Below are 20912 nucleotides of genomic sequence, written 5' to 3'. Positions count from 1 at the left end.
TGAAAAGAATATTCTTCGTTCATATTAATTGTGTTATAATGATATTTCAAAAAAAAATCATAATGAAATTGATTCATAATTTAACTAATTTAATGAATCAAAAGGGGGGGGGGTTATGGAGATTTTAGTAATTTTAAAGTTGGAATTATTAGGTAGACCACCATGGTAAACCTGGAAGCACTGGACAGCTGTTTTGTCCTATTGTGGGACTCCTTAGCAGTGCACATCCACGATCCCGCCTCATGAGATTCGAACTCAGGACCTAACAGTCTCGCGCACGAATGCTTAACCTCTAGAACCACTAATTTGATAAAAACATTATTCATTACATTTTATTTTACTAATATCCCTTTTATTATTATTATTAGTCATTTTTTTATTTGCTGAGTCATAATGAGTACCTGTTTGTTTTATGTTTTTTCGTTAAATTAATGATTCATACAACTATTGTGATACAACTAATCATGTTCACATGTTCGATTAATTATTGCCCTAGACTTTAGGGCATAATCATAATAATATTTAAGATAGAGATTATAACTTGTATGATGTGTCCTATAAATTATTTGCATTATTTTGTGACCCTGAAAGTTAGACATATTTTCTTTAATTGACCAATATACAAAGGATATATATATATATTATATATAGTGTAATATACAAAGAGATGGCAGTGTTGATTCATTCATTCATTTACTTAAAGTCTAGCTGATTCATGTTTAAAGCAACAAAAATAAAACACATCCAAATAACAACAAAACAATTTACATGACTCATTTTTTTAAACAAAAATTTTAACCGCTAAAATCAACTCATAAGTCACTGTAGTGTAGTTTAGAAATGATTTTCTTCCTAATCAAAATTACCGGCTTCAGTCAATCGGTCTGAAATCCTTTAGTGATGTTCGTCTTGTACTGAAAAGTCATGAACCCCAGTTCCTGACCAAGTAATTTATTAGATTTATTCAGCTTACATTGTAAATTCAGCACTAACTGAAAGGCGTTTGAATGAAATTTAATTTTTTTTCTTTCTAAATCATAGTCAATTTTGATCAAAGGAACATTAATGATAAGGAGCATTGAATTGCAGTAGCTTCAAATAAAAAATCATGTATGAGGAAAACTGATGTGTCGACAAGAATGATAGTGATTGATTGTTATGCTGAGTCAGACATGTAGATAGTCTGATAGGTGTTATATGTATTATATATTCATCCTCCTATCATGATTATTATTGATTAACTGTTCCTCGTTGTTGGATTGTGTCGGATTTTGGTATGCAAATATATTGACATTCTAGTAAGGCTAATCTCGTGTTCTTGATCTGAGTTGTGTTGAAGTCCTGTAGAATAGACACTGAGTGGAGATCTAGTACAGATATTCGTCTAAGGTGAATTAACGTCCCACATACGTGTAAAAAGTGGAAGGACTGTTATAACAAGAAACCCTAGCGTTATAACAAGTATCCTACCTCTATAACACGGATATTATTTTACCATTCATGACGAAAAGTACTATACAAACAGATTCAAGTTATCTGATTCATGAAAAGTAGAATAGTTGCATAATGTGAATTGATAATTTTATTTAGGTTTGATTGTTTTTTCTCTATCAAGATATATCACAGTTCAGATACCAGTGATAATCATATTATAGCCAGTTTTAAAAATAAATGATTGTTTGCTATTCATGGTTCGAATCTTTGATAACTACCATTTCGTCTTAATGGCTCTCTCCACACTACGTAAAAATAAGATTGCAAATGAAAATTGAACTAAGTCACTTATCATACTTATCAATGGGTCATTTTATTATTTCACCGAAAAAAAGCCTACTATGATTGGACCTAGTGATGACTTCATAGTAACGTAGTTAAACTTCCAGTAGAAGTTCCTGTTGAACAGGAAATATATATTCATCATATATTTGAAAAGTTCTTTTAAAGAGGAAATAGAAATGCTTATTTCCATTTCTAAACTTCACAGTTTACTACATATGAATATAACTATTTCCATTAGAATCATATTTGTGAATAAAGGTGATACATCAAGTAATGTCATGACATGGCGAACATAACAAGTATCGTACTGTTTATAACAAAAACTAAGACTTGACTCACGTGACATAAAATGTGATATTTTACCATGTTAATATATCGGGAAAGAGAATGACTGACCAATAAATAATGTATATCACATTTTTATTAATTAAAATGAAATCATACAACACCAAGGTAACTGAATGTATACAAGAAATGAAATCGTTTTTTTCTAAAAAAAAATTACGATTTTTTTTTTCAAAGGACTTTAGAAAAAAACTTTTCGAGGTAAGAAAAAAGGAATGAAACAAAGTTTATAATGAAAACGATGATGATTTTTTCAATGTGTTATTTCCATATACGACATGTATTGTCTTTAGATCCAGTTATAATTGTATCACTTTCATAATTGAAAGCACAACTAAATACTTCATCTGTATGTCCAGATAAAATATCTTTTAATTCACCAGTTTCTACATCCCATAAACGTGCTGTTTTATCTGAACTAGCTGTTAATACTAGATTACCAGGTGAATTAAAACATACCTGGTAAAAAGAAATAATAATGGCTAATATGATAAAAATGTCAATACTATATATATATTGCTAAAGCTAACTTATAGAGATAAGAAATTCAGAAGTGAGCAAGTGACTTCAAATTTGTAGTTTATATATATCAGACAGAAGGTTGTCTATCGAACATAGATGATTGGTTTCAATAACGTAAGCAATACTGGATACCATAGTTTAGGCTTAGGATTAAAATAGTGTCTTCAGAATTAGAATTTACGGTTTGGAATTTAAGGTTACGATTAGGATTAAGGTACAGGAGTCTTGGTTAGATTTCGGGACTAAGATTTAGGGTTAAGGGTTCAAAATTACAGTATGATTCTGAATTACGATGAAGAGTTTAAGATTAGGATTTAAAACTAACCGTTAGCTTAATCAAAATCCTAATCCTTAACCCGAACTCTTAACTTAAAATTGCAAACTTTATTCCGAAACCGTGATTCGGACCGTAACTCTTAATTCTAAACTATTCATCTGAACCTTAAAGTCCTAGAATCATAAATAGTTCATCGAGTTCGCCTCTGCAAGTAAGCTTTAATGCACTTTATTGTTAAATAATAAATGTTACATTGCAGGCTAACCGTGATAACATTTTTTGAGTTCAGATTCTTACACTGACATTTGTTGTTATCTGATTGGTCGTTCCTACTTTTAGTTCATTACTTTTACTATGTGCCTCATAGTCAAATTTGTCACCAAAGACATGGAATTACCCAGTCACAAATTTGACTTCTTTGAATATCGAGCTATTTTCCAAACTCCTGAATACTTTCTTTCTCCAATCACCATAATGACCGTTGATATGTTATTGGGCATGCATCCTCTGTAGTGCCTTAGCTTCGATAATAAAACACCTCGATAACCGTTATTATATAAATCTCAAAGATGTTTGAATTCAGGAGGCAATAAAAGGTGGCGACTACAGTTTGTTAGCGGATAGCATAGGTAACAAAGTTACAAACACATCGAGCGAACTGGAGCAGAGAAGTTGATGTGTGTGTGTATGAGCGAATACAGAGGTAAATTTATAGTCAAACTGAATCAAGGCGCAGAGAGGCACGGCTAAGGCTATTAATAGCATTCGAGCACATATGTAGATGAGAAAGAGAATGATTCATCTAGCAATATTTGAGCGGTCAACATTTAGGCTAGAAAGAGATTTGTGAGTAGGCTGTCACATGTTATCAAGCGTACACTTTTATACAGACATGTTCGTAATCATAATAATACAAAGAAAAAGACGAATGGTTACCGTCCAAATAACATTGTCTGTTACATAAGTTAATTAAAAAGATTGAGAAAAATTAACCATGATCGAAAATAATCGTAGGAGTGTTGCTATGCCTTCATTCTACTAGTTCATGTAGATTCAGTTTTATATTGTTTTATATTCTCATCTTTATTATCTTTGTATATTAAATTATACTACTTACTAATATTCAGTAATCAATCAGGTTTAGTGACTTTTGAAGTGACAGAGGGGAATCTCTTCCGGTAATTTAACATTTATAAGCATAGGCATAAACAGATAATATTCAATTTATTTATTATTGTAATTGGATCCTCCTAATAATAATATCGTATTATAGATGATCTTATGTTTTTAATCTTCATGTGCTTCACGTCACTTTGTTGTATGTTCGGAAGCTTCGATAAGATTTAACACAAATTTTCGAATAACATGTTAAATAGCTTGAACTCGTAGGTATCTGTTATTAAAACTCCAAAATCTTCCACTTTTGCCTCTGTGAGAAAATCTTACTAGTTGTTCGATTAGTCATGAATAAGATGAGATCATCCACGAATGTGAGTCGACTTAAGTTACTACAATTCTTATCAACACATCTAGTGAAATCGACAAACAGGAGATGAAAAAGAAGGGAAATAACATAAGCTGAATACGGAAGCCTAGCACAAAAGTACCAACCAAAAGGAGAAGATGAAATCAGCAAGCCAAGAGTGTGAAACCAAAATAAGCTCAAGATTCGTAGGATGATTAAGACTGGATACATCTGGGCCAGTGAGGCCAAATTCAGACCACATGATTTAGTATCTAAAACCATATTTTGTGAGTGTCCTCTGGATCCCAACTAAGACCTCTCGATGTAAACTGTTTTTACAGTCAAGGATTTGATAGGCTGGTTCAATTTATTCGTTCAATCACTTTTAGCTTTCTTTAAAACCACTCTTATGTCAGATAGCATTCAACATTGAAGTAGGCTGTAGTAACACATCCCAACCACCTGATTGGACGTAGGCTAATATCCTTATGAATCAGCTAGTCATCTCTACCCGAAAACCCTCTGCCTAACCTTGTTATTACTCACTTGATAGTTCAACAGTACCCGAACAACACTTCAAATACATATTTGACTGAATACTTACACTCTACATGTGTACCCTACCCTTAAAGTCCAAGTTACAAAATAATTAAAAAATCTCGTAAATTACTGGAATAAATCAAGATTAAAAGAAACCGAGGTTGAACAAACTACATTGAAAGATGAAATAATTATGAATTGTAAAAGACAACTTACTTTGCTAACTTCACCTTCATGTCCTATAAGTGTAGACAGGAATTTTGCACCTTTGGTCTCTCCACTTATACCAACATTCCATACTCTTGCAGTACCGTCAGCACTAGCACTAGCCAGACGTCGACCACTGGGATCAAATGTCACATCTAATACTTCATCCTGATGACCGGTAAGTAAGTGTAATTGACGACCAGTTCTAGTATCCCACACCTAGACGTGTTAATTAAATTGTATAAAATATTAGGAAAAAATAAATGATAGTCATAATTACTGTGACAGTAGAGTTAAGTGCCTTTTCTGTACTATGAATTTAAAATCTGACTGTCCATTTTAAAGGATTCGATTTTATTGTTTGTGGTCAAACTCACTCTAACAGTCTTGTCCATTGAAGCTGTTGCAACTAAACAAGTATCATAAGTGAATGAGGCAGCTGAGACTTCTGCAGCATGACCAATCAGATGATGTGTGCGTTCACCAGTTCTTACATCCCATAAACAAACAGTATGATCAAAGCTTCCTGTTAACATCAGGCGTCCATTACCTGCTCCGCATACAGAATCTCCATAAGGACCATTATTTTCAATTGATGATCCATAAGTTGTAATTGAATGACACTGAGAAAATTGCAACGCAATAACTTCAGCTGTGTGACCATTTAAACTGGCTAATTCACTTCCTGTTTCTACATCCCATAATTTTGCGAGAGTATCCATGCTACCTAAAATAAATCATTAACAATATATAAATGATTTCTAAGCATCATTTATGATAAAATATCTACTCACTTCTCACCGAAAAACTGAAAGTGAAAAATATTTATCATCCAACATGCATCACATTGTCTCCGTAGACAGTTAAATTTAATTTAGCAGGAATTATATTTCTACGCCGTTATTCAGACAGTTTATAGATCACCAATAAACCTTAGTTTTCAAATCATTCATTCAATTTTATGTAAATATAGTAAATGTGCCTGATAGATTTCATTCATTTTTTAAGCGAAATAGATATTTTTCTTTGAGTAGTCCTTAGAAATTCCATACAGTTATTCCAACCCGATGATTAGTTCACACGTGAAAATCCTAAATCAATCGACAGGATTTGCTTAGAAGTACAGTACTGGTATCCGAAGTAAATCAAGCACTATGGGTTTGTAAACTCAAAAAGTGAGATGTCCGACCGTCAATTTCACACAATCAGAAACGCTATCTTAAGTAAAACGTGCCTCATGTGTGACTGAATGGGTGTAAGTTTTCATAATGTAAGATAAATCACAAAACAGAATACACAACGAAACCGTTAATTTCATTACCATTCACTGTTTTGATGCCAAAAGTTATTAGAAATGAAAGTAGTTACTTAGTAAGTATAAGTAGTATAAATAATACACAAAAAGAAATTGAGTAAGGAAAGGTTGGAGTGCACCGTATATTTTACATAAACTAATAACATTTATTTTATTTGTTACCATGCACACAACCTCTCAGCACCTGTAGTAGTCACTTTCAATTTTTATGAATTCGTTAAATCTTTGTCTAGAAGCTGCAGCTTCCATATTTTCATGCTCTTAGTCTCCATTTGATAGTTCTTGGTGGTCAGAGATCTGACTCCATTTGAGCCATATGAATGGTTGTTATTGACCCATATATATTGATCCAAATGGAGTCAGATATCGGGCCACGGAAGTAGTGAGCCCGCCGACGAAGAACTTAACGCAGGAAACTACATCGATGAAGAACCTTCCGCACTTCATACTTTTAACGGACAAACTCAGAGAAGTCAGCTCAATCGACAGACAACGCAGTTTTCGACCATACGATCAAATCGGAGAGAGATCACGTTGAGTTCACCGCTTTTGTGGTCCTGGAATATTTGATTCCAATTTGATCGTTTGCAGCTTGTTATCGAAATATTACTATTGAAATATACATGTCACCAGTCCTCGTATAGGGTTATCGACTTAACTCGCCTTAGTGAATAACGGAATTAAATAAGTCAAACACGAGAATGGATTTTTGAATACGCATATTTCGTACAATCGTTGGTCGGAAGGTGAAGCCTAACTAAATGACGCGCAATGGAAAATGAGAGTGAGACAACTTAATTTAGCCAAGTGTGAATCGATATTTATAATCGAACAAAAATAAGTTACAGACACATAATGAATAAGATAAGTAATTAGCACACATACGATCATTTAAAAACAGTCAGAATTAGTAAGCGAGTAAGTAACGGGGTAAAAATGTGGCTTGAGAAGAATGAATAGAATGGTCTATCCAGAGGCTAGAATAACCTTTGTGGGCTTGACATGGTATCAGCCCCTACAGACGCGACACAAGAAATGTTAGTTATCAAAGATTCAAACCATGAATAGTAAACAATCATTTATTTTTAAAACTGGCTATAATATGATTATCACTGGTATCTGAACTGTGATATATCTTGATAGAGAAAAAACAATCAAACCTAAATAAAATTATCAATTCACATTATGCAACTATTCTACTTTTCATGAATCAGATAATTTGAATCTGTTTGTATAGTTCTTTTTGTCATGAATGATTATTAGATTAATATAGAATGGATAAAGGTAGGATACTTGTTATAACGCTAGGGTTTCTTGTTATAACAGTCCTTCCACTTTTTACACGTATGTGGGACGTTAATTTACCTTAGACGAATATCTACACTAGATCTCCACTCAGTGTCTATTCTACAGAACTTCAACACAACTCAGATCAAAAACACGAGATTAGCCTGACTATATTTCCACACCAAAATCCGACACAATCGAACAACAATAAACAGTTAATCAATAATAATCATGATAGGAGGATGAATATATAATACATATAACACCCATCACACTACCTACATGTCTGACTCAGCGTAACAATCAATCACTATCATTCTTGTCGACACATCAGTTTTCTCATACATGATTTTTTATTTGAAGCTACTGCAATTCAATGCTCCTTATCATTAATGTTCCTTTGATCAAAATTGACTATGATTTAGAAAGAAAAAAAATTAAATTTCATTCAAACGCCTTTCAGTTAGTGCTGAATTTACAATGTAAGCTGAATAAATCTAATAAATTACTTGGTCAGGAACTGTGTTCATGATTTTTCTGTGCAGCTATCACTAAAGAATTTCAGACCGAGTGACTAAAGTCAAAAATGACTATAGGCTAGCTAATTTATTTGCTTTTTTGTGCCGGTAATTTTGATGAGTAAGAAAATTATCAATTATGAAAAATTTACACGAAATTATTTAACTTTATAATTTACCTGTAGCAATAAGATTACTAGTTGGATTAAATTGTATACAAACTACTTCTGCTGTATGACCTTGTAGAATATAATGACATTCACCAGTTTCAGCACTCCATAATCTAGCAGTTTTATCGAATGAACCAGTTGCAATTTTATCTGAAACCAAAAAAATCATTATATATTCAATGCTGTAATAGTTATAAAGAAATATATTAGGCAAATTGATCATGATAATGTTCATAAATTCAATTTAATAAGTATCTTTGAGATATGTACTACTGATATCGATAAATAAAAGTAGTACGTATCATAAATTGAAATTGATGTCTGACGGAAGAAGGTTAAGAAAATCAAAGATAGAACAAGAACAGAGAATGATTGGTGTGAAAAAGAAATAACAATGAAGTCTGAGATGATTGACTAATATTTGCAAAAGGAACAATGAAGTTTGAGATAAGTGATTGAAGTTTTGCATTTACTGTATGGATCTTAAATTTTAATAAGTGATTCTGTAATTTTGTGTTCAAATACATTCGATTGTCCTAACTTGCGTTCTCGTTCACTATATCTCGTCTGAATTTTGAATCTATGTAGTATTATATAGTACAACAAATTAAAAGGTTGTACTTTTGCACAGGTTTGTTTATTATTGTACCTCTCGGTGTATTGTAAAAGTAGTAATCATTATTGGTTAGTTTAATTAACTGATCAACTGTTTGTAGTCTCTAGTGAGATCTTTGAATTGGTTCTGATAGATTCGGGTTTAGACTTTCAATGATCCGAGTTGCTTTTGAAAATAAATAAAACACTCTACATATCAGTGTGAGAAATAAACAGGATCCTAAGAAAGGATTCATTTATAAACGGTAATGATTTAAGGTTAATGACATCCAAGACTAATTCGTGATTTAGTCACTTAAAGTTCAAAAAATTATTTTTGATGTTTTCAGGTCAAGTAAATTGTGATTGATTAAAGAGTGATCAGTTTATGCTATCAGTTTAGTGTCATCCGGTTGAAAAATGGACTGACATACATATTGATACAAACTATAAAGGTAAATAATCGTACTTTTCAACTACAATTCTCTCTCTCCCAATTCCCCTGTTATTTGGTGAATTCATCCAATATATTCTGCGTTATTTAAATGAAATGCTTTCACCCTTGCTCCTTCAGTTCACTCACATGCTAAAGCATCAATCACAATTAAATTCTACATTATATCATTCCTTCAGACTGAGAACTGTTACTTAATAACTAATTGGGTTGGTCACAATAACTTATGCTCATGTACACATTTTCTAACTAAACATAACATGATTTATTATTCGGAACCCACATGTGAGTATAAATGGCTGAAGACCAGTGAGAAGATGGGACAGTATAGATCCATCATACTACCGGAAATCGACAACTACTATAGACGAAACACACATCACCTAAATTAGTCTTGTTATCTTAAGACCGCAAATCTTAATAAAAAGCTGATCACTTGTTCTGTTAATCTCTTCACCTGCATATTTTGAAAATATGGATATCATTGTGTTTAAAAATGAGATCAAAGAATTAAATTTTGTCGTCTGTCTACATTTTCTATCAATATCCTCTTACTTTCTTACTCTCTCTCGTACAGTAGATTATACTATTTACCAATATTCAGTAATCGGCTCAATTTTAATGGCTTTTAAAAAATAGGATGCTGTCTATCCGTTAATATTGTATATTTCCAACCACCTTTATAAACTGGTAACATTCTTTTTATGTGTCATTGTAATTACATCTTCCTAATAATTGTAACAGTTATTTCTAATTCTAGTGTAGTCGTTGAGCATTTGTTTCAATGGTAGTTTACATTTCTGGTGTTCATCGTTCTCAATTTAATGTTGTCTCCTTTCGTAATTTCAATATAGCTGTTAGCTTTCATACAGAATATTGTGTTTCGTTGTAATTAACTTAACATAAACAACTTAGGAGGCATTCTTCTTTAGTTGTACGGACACTGTAGATACTATAGATACCTCAAGAACTGAGGCTTGTTATACATACCATAAATTTTCGTAATAATAATTTCTTATTGGGTTTCTGAACAACAGGCTCTACGCGACACCTGGCCGTGTGCTCAGAAGCCTAAATAAAAATTAACACCAGTTTATTTCTACATAAGGTTTGAAAATTTAGTTAATCTAAACTCCAGTGTAAACAAAAGTAAACTTTGTAAAGTTTAAAAACTGACTAAAACAAACGGTCCGATCCAAATTATAACCTGTATAAATGATTATAATGAACAACTATTAATAACAATATTGAACTATAAATGTTCATTTATTTGGCCAAACACATAACTTTAACAGTCACATACTTTTAGTGAGTTTTTAGTCAAAATTAATACCGTTACTACCTCAGCTAATCCGGGTTTTGGCCTGGCAACATCATCTTATTGTGGCTATGAAATATGGCAACTTGGACAGATTTACACACGCACCAGATTCTATGTTGCGTTTGGGTGACTGATAGATTGAGTTATGGCTCTTGGTTCATTACTCACTGGGCCAAGATTGTTAATTAACTGATAAGTTTCCTATTCATTTTTAGACTGTTATTTACTTTCAAAAAACAAAAATCTTAATTCGTAGTCACTCACTGTAACTGGTAAATTAACACCAATATCTAACAGTTAATATTAAAAGAATGTAATCATGCCCTTGATCATCCGAGAAAATTACAATTTAAAAAGCCGAGATGTATTTGAGAAATAATGTGTGAAAACTTTGGTTATATTTAGGGGTGACGATATATATAACATAGATCAAGTTACCTGAGAAAGGCAAATTAAATGCAATTGCATAAACCACGTTTCTGTGTCCCTCCAGTGTGTATACTTCAAATCCGGTCTCAGTTTGCCAAACTTTACATGTGCGATCATAAGATCCGGTGATAAAGCTACATAACATGTAGAAAATACTGTCAGGAAAAGTAAACAACTATTACTATAAAATTATCTTTATCTCCACCCGAAATCAGCCATAAAAACTCATGAAAGGCGGGGAGCGGCAAAACGCTGGTGTGTTTTAATTTATTACACTTCAAAATTCTGACCTTGGATTATGTATATGATCGTTTAATCGCTAGATTGAAGTCTAGTGATTAGTAGTTTTCAAATGATACATTTCCATAATGAAAATAATTTCCAAATAAAAATGGCCTATACAGAATTACTTAATTGAATAAAAATGGTCACAAGTTTACCAAAGGAAAAGCAAAGGTTCTTTATAAATATTCTTATCGTACACAGTACTTGTAAGTAAAGGTTATCGTCCTGAAATTCAATATTCTAGGTACAAATGAAGATATTGATAAACAAACTGACCCCCATATGATATACCTGCTTGTGGTGTTTGTATGAACTAATGATTCCTCTGTACGTGATGACTGCCTGATTTCGAATTCCAAATGCAGTACATTCGTTCGTGCTCATCTAGTTCTTCTTGGTTAGATTGCGTTATTTCTAGGATTCCTGGTGTGAACTCTAATTCAAATACTCTTGATTGTCACACTGATATGTTTCCCAATAAAACGTAGGAACTTTTGAATTCACCTGATAAATTAGATGTTAGGTCAAACGTTTTCTGTAAGAGTTTTCACGGTCAGAAAGCTAGGCAACTTTCTACTATTTATTCCATTTTTTGAAGACCTAAACTGGCCGATGAGTTTGGAAATTGTAATGATGGTCTGTTGTATTGTTGACACAAAATGATGAGTGGCTTATACATTATTGCACGTCTTTTCCTCATTCTAATACACTATCTTCACTTTTGTTAACGATTTTCATGGTTTTGTGTTGGTTCATTCATAGCTGTTAGAGTGTGTCTTAAATAAATCAGGGAATTTATGTCATATATCATATTTAATACTGTTGCTATTCAGTCATTCAACGTAGATGCCTTCAAACTTTTCTCGCATTTGTCACTTTCAACCGTAAAAGTATACAATTGAAAACAATAGTGTGATATCTTTGAATCAGAAATGCACTTTTCCGTTAGTTGAAAATGGAGCTTAATTTAATGCTGAAAGTATCATTCATGCATCTTTTGACATAAACCGACTTAGTTTTACCAATACTAAAGATACGTTATCAAGATTTATGCGTCTAAACGTGCTCAGTGAATTTCCTTATAGCCTATGTCACTGAAAGTATACTGTTTTATCGACCAATTCATTATTTCCACCAAGTGTTTTAAGATGATAGATCTTTTGCTATACGTCACACTACTCCCTTATTTATTCACCTTTCAAACCAAGAGTGTTTTACTTTGATCGTACTACCGGCCCTAACTAATTTCCTCGTAGTTATAATACGAAATCACTCTGCATAGTATGAAATATTAAAAATAATTTAAAAGAACAAGACTCTTGTTAAATACGGCAGAAACATATTTGAAGCAATCTCAGAAATGAAATGGAAACCGAGATACGAGTGTTAAGTTGAAAGTGTGAAAAAAGGATATTCAGATTCTGATCTAATCACATTTTACGGTATCTGATAATAGTAAGTCAGTCATCTGTAGAGATAGTTTGAAGAGTTTGAGCTAAGCTTTGGTACTCCCACTTTAATAATAACAATCTAAATTGATCTAACATCCAGCAAGTAAAACATTCGATTTATAACTACCGAAACAAATATATAGAAGTTAGCCAAAGAAATGTTACATTTTATATTGACAGAAGACCGAAAACATGAAGTTGTTATCTCATCACATATGTTATCATACTAATGACAGGTCTAAAAACTTACTGGCTTCCACTTTTGTTGAAGGCCACATTAGTGAGAGGTAAAATATGTGCACGTAATATCTAAAGTAATAGTTAGAGGAGTCGTCTTTATACTTTGTATTGACCAAATTTAGTTTTGCTACTGGAACAAAGTTTTGATTTCAAACGTTCGATTAGCTCCTGAACTTGAATCTTCCGTTTCTCAGTAATTAAAGGTTCCTTCATGCATAATTCTTTTAGGATTTCCTCGGTATCACTACTGTAAGCAAAGAATTAAAGTGAGTTGTATGTTTACTCAGGTGTTAATTCCAAAAGGTCTATAGATTTTGTTTTGGTAGCTCCACCTTGTTCATAATCCAGTATGATCCCTTTTACATTATGAATGTTTTACTTGATGTTTTCAATTTACCTGGAGGGTAGTAGCGCAAAAGGAACCGCTTCAATTTCATCTGAACATTTAGACTTTAAAAAATTAGCGCAGTCAAGGTCATTTGTAACTAAGATATGAACGGATAAAAGAATTGTTTATTTAAATAAAAGTATACAGCGACACAAATTTGTGATCAATGGCTACTTTATTAATTGTACAGTCTTAGCATATATGACCGGTTTTTGCAATCTGTCGTTAATGTCTAGTGATATGTGGTTGTTTATTGTGTACTCTTGATTCTTCAGTCATTATCTTGTCACTCATATGCTTGTTATCATAACATTACTTTATGCTAATTCTTGGCAGTGTTTAATCATCTTATCTGGTATCGCTGTAATGATGGGTTCTAATGAGACCGCAAAATTGCTAGTCAATACGTCAGTGTGAGCGATTTTCGGTTGCTTAGTAGGTTATTCATAATCCCTGCTGGTTTTGTTGCCTTCATTGGAGGATAATCAGATAAATTATCAGACAGGATTTTGTTTCCCGATGGAGAGACTTCTGTTCCATCCTGAAAAATAAAGCGATCACTAACTGACCATTTTCATGTTATATCATTTGAGACTCGTTAAAGAACATAATTCTAACTGGACTCGCAAAACCAAGGATCTTATTTTGGTAACTCAGCCTCCAACTGTAATCCTTACGAACATTCACGTATTCGGATCCATGATCAAGTAGTTACTGATAAAGATATTTCGAAATTGGACAAGCAACTTATGTAAATTCTTTTCTATATCTTTCGAGTTGCTAAAGATGTATGTATTACTTGTGGAGATAACATAATGAATTCTGTCGATTACATTACAACAAACCATGATGTGCTTTGTCGAATGTAATTTAACCAATTACTCTACAAAAGTCCCTAGATACTTCATGCAGAATGAGTTTCCCGTTATTTCAGATAAGTTAGTGATTCAAAATCTGCCTCAAAGTCTTCTTCTTGTGTGAAGCCTTATTGTTATGTGGTAAACTGAGCAGTCATAGCCTACGTCAATTTCCCTATGCACGTTGCTAAAACGACTAGAGGTATACAATTTACACACTTATCATTTGATATTCGTGCCTTGCCATCATACCCTGTTTGTAATTTAAATAAATTCAACTCAACAAGAGTTAAGCAATGACGGTATTGTAGCGATGAGATGGTCGATGCCCACTATACTGCCGGATAGTTGGTTGAAGCGCAAACTGTCTCAAGATCGCGATACATATTACAATGCAGGGTTCGGAATTGTGTTTGAAAGTGATTTGAGATGATAAGGCAAGAAATTTTATCACCAGTTGACCTCAACTGTAATTTAAGGATCATTATATTCATATCCCAATATCAAGTCATGGAATAGTGTACCGTTTATTTGTCTTTATTGTTCTTTAATAGGCAAGAACGGGGTATGTTCTCAAAATTATTCAAACTTGCGCTTCAGGTTCCCAACAATGCTTGTAAATATACTCGAGCAATGTGTTACTTCTGCTCAAACTCAGTGATTATTCGCCACCCAGCTACACTGGTCATCATCATAGGTCATTACATTGAAACTTCGAAATAGCCACAACCAATTATTGTAGACATTACCCTTGCTAACTGATATTCGATATATCTAATTTACTCATATTCTCACCTTGACCTATATCTTTCAGTTTCACTCTTACTTTGTGGTTGTTTCCATGTTACTAAATTTCTGAAAACCTTAATACCAAGAATTTGCAGTAAACGTGCTCTTATGATTGTTGCAAGGAACAGTATTTGTTAGATATACGATTTTACTCAATAAATTCTTATCTGGTCGTGCAGTTTATTCGATCTTAGTGCTTTTGCTCCATGGTCGTAAATCTTGCAAGCATTCATATCGAAGAGTTCCAGATTTCGGATAATACACTAATGAACAGCTAACTCCCAGATTTTACTCCAGCAATCCTCGCATACTTACGTTTGCCAACATGGACTTTGTACACTATACCAAGTGGTCAATCATCTAAGCATGACAATTTGGCTAAACGTCTGGGGATTTCTTGGTCATTCTCTTCTTTATCGCCATTGAGAAATACTCATCTACTTCAAAACAATTTTGACAAGTGATAAGTTTACTTTTATCTTCACCCATTAACGTTTCTAGGGTCCCGTCTATCGAGAAGCAATCACTGACTATGGAGCGGAATACTGTCTTGGAAATAATATAAATCTTCTCCACAAGTTCAGACAAAGACTAAGTGTGGTGTTTGTACTATCTGATGATAGCTTTGTACTTAATTGTGTGTTTATCATTAATTACAAAAATAACATGCCCAGTAGTGTTAATCTATTTTGAGCTGTCTCAAATTGCACTGTCTCGGACATTCTCAGCACATTTGTTCAAGTACTTCTGATTATCATGCTAGCCAGGAGGGGATTAAATTTTCTTTCTATCCATCTACTCAACAGCTCTTCGTGAACCCTTCCTCCCAAGTTTTCTTATCCTGCCTTCGATTCTGACTAGGTAACTGTTAAATCTGTTCCCCCATGACAAAACAGTATTTTAGTCGTATCCTTGGGATTTCTGAGTTACTTCTATGTCTGACTTCAGTGTTTCAGCTAGTTTGTTGTCTCGTCCGCTTCTTTCTCGTTCTTCATTTGTCTGATGGCCATGTCGATTTCTTCGATCGTTGATGTGTGTTAACACTTCCACGGATGTCCGTGCGTGGTGCTTCGATGTCCGGTAGGTTCAGTCGGGCTTTCCTATGCAGAAGTTCTTCAAAATGATTTCCAAATGTTCCGCTGTCCATGAATCTCAGTGATTGGTTTTTCTTCTTTGTCCCTAACTGGTCTCTCTGGTTTACTATATTTCCCAGCCAGTTTCTTTGCTGTATCACACAGTCATTTCATACTTCCTTCCCTCTCAGCCTTTTCCTCTGTCACTGTTAGATCTTCCACATATTTCAGCTTGCCGGCTTTGACGCTTGTTTGCTTCTGTGTCATCAATTTATGCCCTGACCTTCTCTGTTCTTGTTCGGCCGTTGTCGACAGCTGCCTTTGTGTTCTCTCTATCGGGAATTTCATCCAAGGAATCGATAGAGATCTACTCTATTTGATAGTGCTCCTTGTGACCCAGTATCTCTTTTCACGTTGAAGTTAGTGCTCCTTTAGTCCCCTTCCAGCAGTTCTTCATTGTAATTTCCTCTTCTTTGAGAAGTGACATTTCGAGTTTAGTATTAAGAGCTATCTTGAATTCGTTGCATTTGTCAGTATCCCGAAAGAAGGCCGTATTGACATTATGTAGTGTTGTTTTTCCAGTTGTCCAGAGCTTCCTTAGCTTCACTTTCATCTTGACAACCACCAGGTGGTGATCTAAACTATGTTGCCTCATCTTGTTCTCACGTCCCCCAGTGACCTTCTAAATTCTTAATGATACAAATATGACCGGTCTGATTCCCTGTAGTGGGCTTGTGTTTATGATCCTTCCCTGAGTACTTCTCTATAATCGTCTGAAGCCCCTCGTAAAACTGGTCTTTATCTTCCTCATTGCTATCCTTGGTGGTTAAGTAACGGTGGAGAACATTCATTGTGATCCTCTTCTCCTCTGTTTTGGATGATGTTCTGGTGATTCTGGATCCATCATATAAGTGGTTTTTGTGTTTCTTTGGAAAGCATCAGTGGAACTCCTTGTGTGCAGAGCATTTTCTTCTTCATAATCGGTGTACAGCAGCAACTCTCGATCCTAGTCTTTTCTGTCCACCTTGTTGCCGATCAGTTTCACTTATTTCAAGCACATCCAAGTTGTATCTCCTCATTTCCGTAGCTCTTTGGTTAGTCCTACCAGTCAATCACACTGTCTGGACATTCTATGTACTCATGTTAATTGTTGCTCTAGTTCTAAGATGAAAAATCGACCTCATGACTTCCTAAGAATCTGAGTTTGACCACGAGGAGTCATGACTGTTCTACATGAAAACCCTTCAACTGATATAGCAGAGTTTAAATGGTTTAAATAGTTTTCTTCAACCTAGTGTTTTTCAGCAAAGTCGTTTCTAAAGGGACGAGGGTTGCTGATCACATGCCCATGTCTTCTCTTTTATCCGGGCTCGGGACTGACAGCAATCCTGGAAGAGCTACAAGCGGATCCCGCAAGCTTAGTAGCACACAAATTTTTAGATAAGGAAACTTCAAATGACTGGGTTAAGGGGCGAGGAATTTGTAGGTCGGAGTGTACTAATGAAGTGTAAACAGCAGCTACGATTGATAATTTTGAGAGGCTGTTTCAATTCATCTGAGTCACTAACAGCAAGTAACTTGACATCAAACAAAACAGCTTGATTTTTTGATGGTAGGACAGTTAGTAACGTCCACTAGGATGTTGGTTGATTATTGGAATCCTATTAGAAACGGTTCAGCCGGTCTGCTCTTTCAGTAACGTCTACTGGACTGACCTGTCGTCTCTGAATATTGACAACTGATCCGCCCCATGAAGCTGTATACCACGCAAAAATCCAACTACTAAAGTCCCATAGGTCATTAGACGCGAATCGCATTTTTGGATCTGTCCAAAAGTTATCGTATAAGCAAATAAGTGATAACAATTGTAGAATAACTTTACTCTCGATTGCATCAAAACTATTGACTTTGGTCAAGCTTCACAGACTACAAAACTCAACAAAGATAAACTGGCGAGAAGCAGGGTGACTTGTATTCTTGTCGTGAATGTATTCACCATATCTTCATTTCTAATCAAATGGTAAAATACCAATACATCTTTTGCATAGGTGCAATTCTTGATATTAGGATCTCTTTTGTTACTTTGGACAGGACTGTATTCTGGATGCGTTCGAGAATTTTATGGACATCTAAAAGGCTTTGTTAACAAAAGCTTTAAGCAAAATGATGGTATCTAGACACATCCATCAACTATTCCAATTTATAAGTGCGGTTAAGCAAAGTTTTGTGGCCACGAGATTCGTTCCTAGTTTCGCTATTGATAGCCCTGCAAAGCAGTAAGGTCAGTTTTACTCTGTGTTTGTGATAATTCCTTCTCTGAGTTAACTTAGTTTGGTGATTTTTTCTTTTCGATTACTGTTGTCTTGGAGAAATTCCTGGCACTCATTGGCGGTACTAATTTAGTAACCATGATGTTTGACAGTGTGTTTAGGTCCGGTGGCGATAATTTATTTTGTGTAACTATCCCTCAACACCGGTGTCTTTGGCTTGAATATATTTCAAGTTTTTCCTTTCAGAGGTTTTCACCTCTTAGGTTATCTGCCGACGCTGGGGCTGGTTGAAAAAAGTGGATGGCATGGCACCGTGTTATGGAGCGAAGTAATATAGGACGGACTTCTGTCTATTAATCAAGACTGTCTCTTTGGGGTTCCCGATAAAATCCAATTCAGTGGCTTGAAACTTTATCATATACGACTCATAATAAAAGCTAGTAATGATCAGGTTATAGTTTCCTTTTACATCCCTTATAAATGTGTTTCGTGGTAACTAACTGACTCTAAAATCAAGAACACTGGACATTGAGAAATGGTCCAGTTGCTGAATGATTTGGGCATTCTGGTGTAAAACCATTTCGTATATCCAAAGTTTTAGAGGATGATTATTAAATAGACATAGAAAATAGACTTTTTTTTAGTTGTAACATCAAGAACTGAACAGAATTTTAGGAAACTCATTGAATTAGTTTTGAAAGGCGATAGTGAGTGAGAGAGAAACAGGGTAAGACAATTAACTTGGGTGATTCTTTATACAATTCATACATTACACTGAAATTTTTAAAGGAATGGAAAATAGAGGGTCGTCATGAAAGTGTATTTCGTAGGAGACTAAATTTCTCTTAGTATTCAACACTGATTAATCCAAGCCACTTCCCTAAACCTGGTAGTAAATTGCGACCTCTAGTTTACAGTCTGACAACATCCATGATATGATATTCATGCGCTGTTCGTGCAATATCATCATTACCGAGGCAATTCCCCATCAAGTTCGACGCGAAATTTTCCACTAACACTATCATGTCTTATGACTGATGACCGAAATCACGTGGCAAAGCCACCGATCCAAATCTTGATTTTCATGATTTAATGTCACTAAGTCGACAAGTTACACGTTTAGCCAGAACTAGTAACCTTGAGTCAACTGTTAAGTCCCTATTATTCCACGACTCCTTAGCTTATCCCTGTACTCTGATGTTGCGTTCAGAGCTCAGTAACAAGCCTCAGTTATATTATATTTCAAGCAGACGCAGTTTATGTACAGGTATAACAGACCACATCACACAAAAACTGAAAAATAACAATCACACATGACCAAGCCAAAAGTGGCTGTGAGTAGGGGAAACTGTTAATAATAAACTGAGAAGTTAGTGTAAATAGTAAGTTATAACTTAGTAATTAATGGGTTGGTCAAAAGCTTGTCATAAAAGAAATGTGTATACATCATAACTTAGTTACTCAACATCCACATAATACGAACAAATATAATAGTGACAGTCAATAAATTAGTCTTGATGGTTATCGTTTATCTAGTTTTCATTCTAATATAACAAAGAACACTACCAACAAACCACATTCTCGAAAGAAAAAACCATTAGCAAATCGATCATTTCAGTACCTTAGACTATTTGCATTAATCCATCACGAGCAAGCTAAGCCATGACGATGAATCATCAGTCATCTTCCACAAATCATATTCGTATACTGTGTTCTAGAAGACACTGACTCTAGGTTGGCATTTGTATATTATCGGATATATGGAATAAAAATTCATTCCAGCCTTCCGATGGTTGAAAAGTTCAAGAAATTCATTCCATGTTTGTCTTCCACAAAAGTGGCTACCTGAGTAACTTTGTCAAAACGTTTCGGCTTAATTGAAGTACAGTCACAAAATTGCCTCCGAAAACTAAGAGCTCAATCTTCTTATCATATATGAAAAACCTGATAAGGATTTAAAAGTCCTTAGGAATCAATGTTCCCCACAAACCAACACAGTCACTTCGTTCCATTCTATACAAATAAAAGACACAACAATGAAGGAAAACAAATGCAATATCGCCCAGGAAATAAAATGTATCAACTTTGAGAACTACTAGATTAAATATAGTGGACTCCCTTTCATCTATATATGCACTAACATGAAACTGAATTCAAATTAGTTTGTTCATATCCTTGTATTTTGGACTTGAATAATAAATTTTTGATAGTAATTTGCTGACATTATGCTATTGGATCTAGTTTTTCATTAGGGATTATAGTTTCATAAACCGTTTTTATAAAATTCTAATCTATAAGTGTGAAATGATTATAGGCTTACTGGTTATGTAATTGAC

The 20912-nt window shown here is 34.2% G+C and overlaps 1 protein-coding gene across 1 annotated transcript; it reads right to left on the bottom strand.

Annotated features, from left to right (window-relative positions):
* Positions 1 to 2385: 2385 nt before the first annotated feature.
* On the bottom strand, positions 2386 to 13636 carry Smp_080320 (putative wd-repeat protein; the record flags this gene model as incomplete). The annotated part of the gene is made up of 10 exons (XM_018793289.1): positions 2386 to 2583; positions 5145 to 5354; positions 5513 to 5685; positions 5758 to 5862; positions 8435 to 8575; positions 11233 to 11357; positions 13210 to 13268; positions 13302 to 13446; positions 13483 to 13555; positions 13597 to 13636. The coding sequence occupies 10 exons, from the start codon at positions 13634 to 13636 to the stop codon at positions 2386 to 2388; spliced, it is 1269 nt and encodes a 422-aa protein (XP_018647816.1).
* Positions 13637 to 20912: the final 7276 nt, after the last annotated feature.

The sequence above is a fragment of the Schistosoma mansoni genome, chromosome 1, assembly GCF_000237925.1.
Source record: "Schistosoma mansoni strain Puerto Rico chromosome 1, complete genome".
Classification (NCBI taxonomy): Eukaryota; Metazoa; Platyhelminthes; class Trematoda; order Strigeidida; family Schistosomatidae; genus Schistosoma; species Schistosoma mansoni.
This window is presented reverse-complemented; position numbering and strand designations above follow the sequence as displayed.